Below are 10,759 nucleotides of genomic sequence, written 5' to 3' on the forward strand. Positions count from 1 at the left end.
GGGGCCCGAACCCGTGTCCCCTGCATCGGCAGGCGGACTCTCAACCACTGCGCCACCAGGAAAGGCCCCCTTATAAATTTTAAATCAGCTTGTCCAAAAAAAAAAAGTCTGCTAGAATTTTGATTGGGATGGCCTTGACTCTCTAGATCAATTGAGGAGGATTGATACCTTAATAATATTGAGCCTTCCAATTCATGTATTTAGTTCCATCTTCTTTAGCTTCTCTCTGCAATGTCTGTTTTAAGTGTACAGGTCTTGCACATATTTCGTTATTTATTATTATTAGTTCTAGTGTTTTGGGCAGTGGACGTAGATTCCTAAGGATTTTTCTACATAGACTATCACTTGTCTGTGAATAAAAACAGTTTTATCTCTTTCTTTCCAATACATAAGACATTTGTTTTCTTTTTCTTAACTTAGTACACTGGCTAGGACCTCCAGTATGATGCTGAGTAGAAGGAATACAGCGGACATCTTTATTATCTTCCAATCTTAGCAGGAAAGTGTTCAGCCTTTCACTTGATACTAAAAGTACCATGTTAGATGCTGGTTTTTGTAAAGTTCTTTATCAGGTTGAGTAAGTTCCTTTCCATCCCAAATCCTTTAAAAATTTTTCATGACTGAATGTTGAATTTTGTTTACCTTTTTTTCTGCATCTTTCTGGCACAGTGTTGTTTATAATATTCCCTTGTTATCCTTTTTATATTTGAAGGATCTATAATGGCACTCTATATCATTCCTGATAATGGATTATGTGTTTTGTCTCTCTCTCTCTCTCTCTCTTTTTGTTTTTTTGTTTTTTTTTGGCTGCACTGTGCAGCATGGGGGATCCTAGTTCCTCGACCAGGGATCAAACCCGTGCCCCCTGCAGTGGAGCAGTGGAGCACGGTGTCTTAACCACTGGACCAGGAAAGTCCCTGTTTTGTCTCTTTTTTATTGATAAATCTAGTTAGGACTTTATTAATTTTATTAATGTTTTCAAAGAAATTGCTTTTGGGAATCAGGGATGAGTAGAATATTTCCTCCTAGCTTTGGTTTTAGAAGTAGGAAAATGAAAGAGTTTTTTTTGTTTATTTTTACTTTCATTTTTGTTTTTTTTAAGTCTAACTTCAGAAATGTAATTAGGGATAGCTTTGGACAGCCATAGCTGTAAAAAAAAATTGTGGTAAAATACACATACCATAAAATGTACCATGTTAACCATTTTTAAGTGTACAGCACAGTAGTTTTAACTTTGTTTACATTGTTGTTCAGTCAATCTCCAGAACTCTTTCACCTTGTAAAACTGAAACTGTCTACCATTAAACAATGACTACCCACTCACCCCTCTTCCTGCCCCTGCCCAAGCCTCTGGAAATTCCCATTCTGCTTTCTGTCTCTATGAATTTAACAGTTCTACTTATCTCATATTAGTGGAATCATGCAGTATTTGTCTTTTGTGACTGGCTTATTTCACTTAACATAATATCCTTAAGAATCATCCATGTTGTAGCCTGTATCAGAATTTCCCTCCTTTTTAAAGCTGAATAATAATCCAGTTATGTATTTTGTTTATCCATTCATTTGTTGATGAACACATAGGTTGCCTACCCTTTTCAGCTATTGTGTGTGCAAGTGTCTGTTTGAGTCCCTGCTTTCACTTCTTTGGGGGTTTATACCCAGAAGTAGAATATCTGGTTCATAGAATAATTCTATTTTAAAATTTTAAATAGTAAGGAACTACCATACCATTTTCCACAGCAGTTGCATGATTTTACTTTCCCACCAACAAAACACAAGGGTTCTAATTTCTCCACTCTCTTATCAACACTTGTTATTTTCTGTTTTCTTTTTTTAATAGTAACCATCCTAACAAGTGTAAGGTGGGAAAATGAAGTTTAAATAATTACATTTATTTTCCAAATCCTCACATATGTGCCATCCATTAGGAAGGCTTATTATGGAAAGGATTCCTGTCCTGGGTGTGAGGTTGAACATGATAAATAAATAGAATATGAGTTCTCCCCTTTCTAATAATTTTTGAATGATCTGTATTTGTGTCTACCAATCTGTGACTTTAAATGCTTTGCAAATAGAACAAAACTATCTCTTTGAAGCTCCCTTTTGGTGAAAGAAAAACAGAAGTGTGTGTAGGTCTTCTGGAGATTGAGTTTAATAATGGTCAACAATTTAATCAGTTATGCCCACATAATGAAATCCCATATAAAAACTCCAGACAACAAGCTCAATGGAGCTTCCTGGTCGGTGAACTCATTGATGTACTGGGAGAGTGGTGCACCCAGACTCCATGGGGACAGAAGCTCCTGTGCTTAGGACTTGCCTAGACCTTGCCCTATGTATCCCTTTATCTGGCTGTGCATTTGTATCCTTTATAATAAAATGGCAATTGTGAGTATAGAGCTTTCTTGAGTTCTATGAATTGTTCTAGCAAATTTTAAAACCTGAGAGGGTTGTGAGAAGCCTTGAATTTGTAGTTGTCCAGGCAGAAATGTAGGTATCTTGGAGACACCTGAAAGTTGTAACTGGCATTTGAAGGGGGGCAGTCTTGTGAGAACTGAGCCCTTAACTTTTGGGGTCTTTGCTAACTCTAAGTAGTGTTAGAATTGAATTGAATTGTAGGACACCCAGTTGGTGTCAAAAAATTGGTGTCAGAACACACAAAGAAAATCAGGAGGAATACCAATACATCTTGGGTGTGCAGAGGTTTTCTAATATGGACCAATGAAGAAAATTAATCATGGTAACACTAAGAATCGTGGATTTTATGAGACAGCTATGTATAACAGAAAGTGCCTTGAATGTAGATTTTAATAACTCTGTAACCTTGGAAAAATCACTTGACCTTGAAGATTCCTAGTGTCCACATCTTAAAAATGAGGCTAATGATGCTTACCTGTAATAGTTAATTTTATGTGTCAACTTGGCTGCACCACAGTGCCAGATATTTGGTCACACATTATTCTGGATGTTTCTGTGAGAGTGTTTTGAATGAGATTTGCATTAAATTGGTGAACTTTGAGTAAAGTAGATTGCCCTCCATAATGTTGGTGGGCCTCATCCAGTCAGTTGAAAGCCTGACTAGAACAAAAGATTGACCTGTCCCGAGGAAGACGGAATCCTGCCAGCAGACAACCTTTGGACTTCAACTGCAACATCGGTAGGATCTTCACGTGGGTCTCCAACCTGCTGGCCCACGCAACAGACTTTGGACTTGCTAGCTTCCATAATCATGTGATCAGTCCCTTAAAATAACGTCTCTCCCTCTCTATATATCTTTATCTATATGTATCTATATATTTCAATATATACACACACGTATATACATATAGAGTATGTATATATGTACATGCTTTGAGGTTAACAAAGTAGTTTCACATACATTATCTTATTTAATTCTCATAACAACCAGGTGAAGTAGTGTATTAGTCAAGTTTCTGCAGAGAAAGAGAACAATAGGATGTATACATAGATGTATACATACACAGGCATACATACCTACATGTATGTAGACACACATTACACACATGTATACACACATATATGTATACACATCTGTATAAGTAAATAAGATAATGTCTGTGATACTACTTTGTGAACTTCAAAGCACTGTTAAAAAAAAAAAGGCACTGTAAAATGTAAGGATCGTTAAGTCTGCCTAGTACATGTAATGTGTACTGAACTTTGTGCTGAGTCTTTATAGACATATAAATTAATGTCTACAAATGTGGTCTCAGATCAATATTATAGACAAATGGATTTGAAATATCACAGAAGAAGCAACAGTAGAAAGATTAGCCTTCTGGACTTCTGTTCTGGACTAGTATAGCACCTGTTGCCATAGAGTGTAAAGTCTGTGTGGACAGGAAAGCATGCGGCTTAGCTGGCTTAGTTCAGCGTACATACCCAGCATCTGGCACAGTGTTTTGCATAGTCAATTGTCCAGCTAATTGCTGAAGAATAAGTGACTTTTATCTATGTGGTCACCCAAAAAGCACATTTTGTGAGTGACTAGCTGGAAAGAGTTAAATACCTCAGACTTAACATAAAGCACTTTAGCATCTAGCATGGAGGACTGGAAAGTACGCATGTGTTGAACCTGGTTATGCCTCAGAAGAGTTAAATGTCAATTAATCCTGACCTGTGTGCTGGAATCTTAGTCTGGCTGGTGGTAGGCCAAAGTCACAAACTCAGAGTACCTCAGTGAATAAATCCACAGCCAGCCCTCACTCTCTGAAACAAATGGCTTTGCTTGCTTGGACCTTTGCTGAACTTTGCATGATAACAAGGTACAAATATAGCTTGGTGGAAAAGTCAGAACCATTGCACTGAATGAATACTTTTAAACTCTAGGACAGTAACTGGAATGCAAACACTGCCCAGTGTCACTTGTCAACTCAGATCTCTAGATGACATCTCTTGTAGCAGTCAGTGGCCAGTCTGGATTGCCTTAGCATGCTTCACAACTTTATGGATTGTGGTTTATGTGGGCAGATATTTTGAGACTCAGTTGTGGAAGAATATGGTTGCTTTCAAAACATTCTAGGCAAAAGCTTTGGTCTGCAAGAGGAGACCAGACTTCTAATCTTGTTGATATTTTGGGAAGTATGTCATCACAATGATATTTCCAGGCTGTTCTGGATGTGGCCAGTAAGGCAGAGACCATCAACACGGCCTGCCTTAAATTAAAGCAACAGTGGGATACTATTTTCCACTTATAAAATTGGAAAAAAACAATTTTAAAATAATACCCAGTATTACTGAGACTCTATATCTCTACACTGCTGATTAGAGGAACATCTGCCTCCCCCACCCTGAAAAATCTTTAAAAACATGCATATCCTTTGACTCCACAATTCCACCTCTAAGAATGTATTCCAAGAAAATAATCTTATCTCGGCAATGATTTATCCATTAGTGTACGTTAAACACAGTGTTGCTTGTAATAGTGAAAAATTAGAAATCAATGAAATGTCCAGCCGCAGTAAATTGCCTAAAAGAATTTTGCTACATCCATATGAAGGAATAGTATACAACTGTTAAAAATAAGGTTGTAGAAGAATATATAATGACAAGGGAATTTGTTCATAATCTGTTGTTGAGTTAAAAAGCAGTTTGCAAACTCTATGTACAAAATAAGTCTATATTTACTTTAAAAAATCAAGCAAAAGAATAATTTGTACATGTGCATATAAGAAAAGGCTAGAAGGCTATACATTAAGATGTTAATAGCAACTATCTTTGGGTGGTGATTTTTACAGGTGATTTTTACCATCTCCTTTATGCTCCCCCTAGCAAGGTTACTATAATAAATATTACATCAACAATTGTGGGAGAGGGAAGGTAGCTTTAAACATTTCAAACAAAATGAACAGCAAACAAAAAAACCTATGATGAATTAGATTGTCTATTAATAGAGAAGCAAGTGCATTTGACAGTGCTGTGATTAAACCCTGGCACATTCTAGGACTTGACATTCTAAGGCAGTTAGTTCAAAATAATTTATATGAGCCCTGATGGTACAAAAGGGTCTTAGAAGTTTTTGCTGTTTTCACTTAATAGGAAGTATTTTATACCCACACTCTGCTAAGCCTTGTACGGCATGAAGTCCAGGAACTGAAGCAGGGAGGTGGCCTGACATATTCACACAAATGTTAGCACACAGATGCCACCTTGGAAATGGGAGGTTTCAGCCCTTCAGCCAACACTCTTCATGCCACTGAAATCTAAAACTGTGTCTATGGAAAAATAAAGAGCTTGTAGCCTAGATCCATATATAGACAGATCCATCTGTCTATTGAGGGTATTGAGGAGACGTTAGAAATGTCTGGGGTAAATCCTTAACCTCTTGGGGGTGATGTCATCCCTGACACCCAGCCTTTTCTACAAGTGTCCTTGGTGTCCCTGACAGAATGGATTGGATCATCCTGTCTATTCATGTCAACCATCTGCCGCTAATTGATGCAGCTGGCTGAGTAGGGGATCTGAAATTTTAAGACTGATGGTGAAAATGGCTGCAAGGTAGATAGTTCAGTCTGAATGAGTGCCCATCATGTGAAATGTGTCACTTTTCCCTGTCTGTCTCCATCTGTTCCAGAACCATAAAAGAGAAAGAGCCAAGAATATATTTATTTCTCCCACAAATGAATGAGCCAGAGATCCAGACAAATTTAGGCTTAAACTTTAAGTCCAAGATGATACCATTTAGTGGTAGGACAAGGGAGAATGTTACAGACTAACTTAAAGCCACTCTCAGCAAATTTCCCCTGTAGCAGATTCAGCCTTGCCTAGGTGGGTGTTTTGAATTACACAAAATCCAGAGTACTCTGGAAAAATGACAGTGGCTAGAAGTTTAAGCACATAAGTTTCAGAATGACAACTTCAAGGAATATGCATTCTCGATAGTCTTCTATAGTCCTTTAAAAACCAATAGTGAATGCAAGTTAACTCACCCTTATACATCACTATTGTCTATTCTCAGTTTAAAAGTGGAAGATTGCAAAGCATTTCACAGCAGAGGTTCCCCAGCCCACCACCCTTCCGGGAATGCAAATGGACAGGAGGTCACAGAACACACAACTCATTCGCCTGACTGACTCACCTTGATGTTGCTGGTCCTCTGGAATCTTCAGTCTACAGGTGTGCACACTGTTGAACAGGTGGCTGCTGCCCTTTCTTTGTATGGTAGACATGGTACTGGCAGTACGGCTGTGGCTCCAGTATCAGTAGGGTATTCCTTCCCTTGGCCAGTCACCTAGAATGGTCTTCACACGATACCCGGAACCACAGAGGTACAGGCAGGTCCTGTTCTTGAATGGAAAAACATTTACTTCTCTAATAAACTTCCAAGTGTTTCCTAGTCATGATTCTTAAGTGTTTACCAATTTGTAGCTTCTCCTACATACAAAGATGCCAATTCATTTGGATAAAAACACAACTTAATTCTTCTTTCATTTCAAAGCACATTGAAACGTCCCCCCCTTATAGTGTAAAATCCAGTAAAGTAACTGTTTCTAACAGATTACAGTTTTGCAGTGATCGACTCCTTCTGCTGACATGAAATCTAATGTCCCGAGTATTTAGAGACGACTGCTAGAGTAATACATACACAAAGGAGAAAAAAAAAAAAAGTGCTGCTGAGTTAAATCAAGTGATTTCTAAGCCTGGTCTGAGTTACCCTCCGTGACAGCTGAAAGTGAACGGTTCTTAAAGGAGGCTGGAAGGGGGAGGAGCCGAGTGGGCTAGGCTTGATTAGCATATAGAGGCAGGCAAGAAATGGCGTTGGAGTTGCTTTGAATAATAGTGACCAAAGCAGGGATTCTAAAAAGATGCCCCAACGTTGCAGTCATCACATATCTGACTTCTGCTACTTTGTAATTAAAACGAAAGCTCACAGCAGGGGTTTATGCCGCATGGATATTGACGTGTATACCCGACATCTAAAGGAACTGCTAATGAGCTCATGGAAATCTACTGCTGGAACTTTCAGTTTCTGTAAACACCTTTGAGTCTTCAGAAGGGGGCCGTTTTAGAGCAGACTGCTGTCAAGGCAATTATTTGGAGTTCTGGAAGAAAAATAAAAACACAAAACATTATCTTTCCAGAGATCTATATCTGTTTCCCCTTAGATTATCTATTACTACTTCTAGGTCATAAGACAAAGCTATTTCCAGTGTTTTCTTGTGCTGAAATAGCATACTTCATTGAAATACTGAAAATCGTTTATATTTCATTGAAATAATAACGTATTTCATTACTGCTTAAAGACAAACCCCAAACACCTTTCATTGAACTTAGGAACCTGCTACCTCTGAAGTTGTAATGAATGCTGGTAGATCCTACCCTTCAAGATTCACAGCTCTTGTAGATTCAGAGATGAGGTGGTGGGCAAGGACAAGGAGAAAGGCAGAGCTGTTTAGCCTCAAATTCTGGAAACTGCAGCTTCCTGTGCACATTTGGAAACTGGTGCTAAGCTTGACACCCTAACTGGAAATTTACCTCCTAGCCGGATCCTGGTGGGCACCCTCATTTCACTTTGCGGCAATTAACAGTTCCCCAAGCATACTCTGAGCTTTGAACACTCTTATGGAATGTAAGTGCTGTTTCATAATTCTTAAGATTTTTGTCAAACTGCTTTTACTATTTTAATAAATAGTTTACCTATTGCAGTTTTTTAGGTCCCTCAGAGTGTAACAGGTTATAGAAGTGTTTGGCTACATTGAAAGAGATTCCTGTTACTAGAGAACCATAGTTTCTGCTTTGAATGGCTGGTATTTATCTCCTGCTTCACAATGGTCATGGTAGGAGGCTGAGTTATTTTCTTGCTGAATTACATACAGCTATTAATATGCTATCTAAAGCAATTATACTCCAATAAAGGTGTTAAAAATAAAAAAAAATTTAAAAGATATTTTAAATATAAAAGAAAAAAGAAGATGCTTATGCTGGCATTAAGTGAGAGTGAACGAGGGCACCAGCACTATGTGTTCCCCACATTTGCTGGTATCACAGAATCTAACAACATTAAAAAGTATTCATATAACTTATTGGGTTTGTTTTCATTGGAACGCTTATTATAATATCAAAAATGTCTTCTGATTCATTGGTGAAATAAAATAATTGTGCTCTATATTAAAAAAAAATATATTCTATCTAGTTGTGGACCTCACTAAACGTATTATCATGTAGGTAAATCAAATAACCCACAAAACTGTAAGCCAGGCCTTGAGAGAAATGAATGTTTTAAAAAGTGTTTGACAATGAGAAAAAAAATATATATATATATATTATATATATATATATATATATATATATATATATAAAGAAGAAGAAGAGAGCTGAATAAACAGAATATGTGAAAAGCAATTTTTTTGGACACTGAGTCATTTCTGATGATCAAGACAATGAGAAAAAAAAAATATATATATATATTATATATATATATATATATATATATATAAAGAAGAAGAGAGAATAGCATAATAAGCCCTATGCACCCATCACTTGGATTCAGTCATTATTAGCTCATGGATAATCTTGTTTCTAATGTGTGTTTCATCACAACCACTTTTCCCCCTCTCTCCACCACTGGATTTGAAGCATCCCAGACACCATTGCATTCATAAATATTTCAATATGTATTTCTAAAATGCAAGGACTTTGAAAAATAGAACCATAATAAAAGTGTCACCTTTTTAACAATTAAGCATGATTCCTTAATGTGATTAAATATCCAGGTGGTATTTTGCTCAAATTGGGACCCAAAAGTCCACACATTGTATTTGGTTGCTATGTCTCTCTTTTATTTTTAATAGTAATCTTTTATTTATTTATTTATTTATTTTTGACTGTGTTGGGTCTTCGTTTCTGTGCGAGGGCTTTCTCTGGTTGCAGCGAGCGGGGGCCACTCTTCATCGCGGTGCGCGGGCCTCTTCACTATCGCGGCCTCTCTTGTTGCGGAGCACAGGCTCCAGACGCGCAGGCTCAGTAGTTGTGGCTCACGGGCCTAGTTGCTCCGCCGGCTGTGGGATCTTCCCAGACCAGGGCTCGAACCCGTGTCCCCTGCATTAGCAGGCAGATTCTCAACCACTGCGCCTCCAGGGGAGGCGTTTAGTAAGCAATGCAAGAAAGTATTCAACACTCGCTCTGTGGATATGAAGGCCTGGAAAGGGAAGGGGTATCCTGTTTTGTCTTTGGCTAAAGCCTGAGAAGAAAAAATAGATTTAAAACTGAGAATCTGAGTAGAATTGGGGAGTGTATTTGAAAATCTAGGCCTTCAAGTCTCAAACTAGGCTGACTACCATAATTACCCAGGGAATGTGGTAAAGTTAGAGAGTTTTGAGCCCCAATTTCAGAGTCTGGGGTATGGGGTATATATATAGTAAAAATCTATATATGTGTTTTTTTTACGTAACTCCCAACCCCCCAATGCCAGCGTTATTGAGATGCAGTTGACACATAACACTGTGTAGTTTAAGGTGGTACACGTGTTGATTTGACGCATTTTTTTATATTGCAAAATGATTATCACTACAGCATTAGCTACCATCGCCATCTTGTCACACAGTTACCATTTCTTTTTTGTGGTGGGAACTTTTAAGATTTACTCTGTCTTAGCAATATTCAATATACGATATAGCACTGTTAGCTATAGTCACCATGCTGTACATTAGATCCTCAGACTTGTTAATCTTATAAGTTTGTACTCCTTGACCAATAATACTCGACAACCCCTGGCAACCACCACTCTACTCTGTTTCTCAGAGTTTGGCTTTTCTTAGATGGCATCAGTATAAAGTCCTCTTATCAAAGTAAAGAAGCATAACCTGCTTAAACAGATCTGGTTTGCTCCACTACTTCATTCATTATATCTTTCCTGAGGACTGATGAAACCAAACAAACACTCCCTAAACATAGTAGTTTCCAGTCCACGACCTAAGAGTATAGGGACAGTACCGGGGAAAGCTTGCTGCCTGGTTCCCCTGTGTCCTACTGTTGTGTATCATTGAGTGAGCCCTGGGCAGTGACCCCATGACTGAGTCAAGAGCAGGCTCTTATACTGCATGTTCAGTTACACTTCTGCTCTCAGAGGACTCTCTGTTTTGACTCGCCGGTTTCTATTGGACATAAGCCAGTGTAGCTGAAAGCAGTATGTTACAGGAGTACTGTATGTGAAATAACATCAGATGTATCAACCATAGTAAGTATCAGCTATAATAAGCCATAGCCGTTACTTTTCAGACACACCACCAAGTTAGTAGTA

At 38.1% G+C, this 10,759-nt stretch overlaps 1 protein-coding gene across 1 annotated transcript in view; it reads right to left on the bottom strand.

Moving 5' to 3' along the window:
* RANBP3L (RAN binding protein 3 like) overlaps positions 1 to 6,911 on the bottom strand; it is a 41,209-nt gene extending 34,298 nt beyond the window's left edge. The window contains exon 1 of the mRNA XM_028492843.2: positions 6,599 to 6,911. Within this exon, the coding sequence (XP_028348644.1) occupies positions 6,599 to 6,689 (91 nt within the window). The 5' untranslated portion in view covers positions 6,690 to 6,911. The remainder of the gene's footprint in view (positions 1 to 6,598) is intronic.
* Positions 6,912 to 10,759: the final 3,848 nt, after the last annotated feature.

Source organism: Physeter macrocephalus, chromosome 8 (genome assembly GCF_002837175.3).
Source record: "Physeter macrocephalus isolate SW-GA chromosome 8, ASM283717v5, whole genome shotgun sequence".
Lineage (NCBI taxonomy): Eukaryota > Metazoa > Chordata > Mammalia > Artiodactyla > Physeteridae > Physeter > Physeter macrocephalus.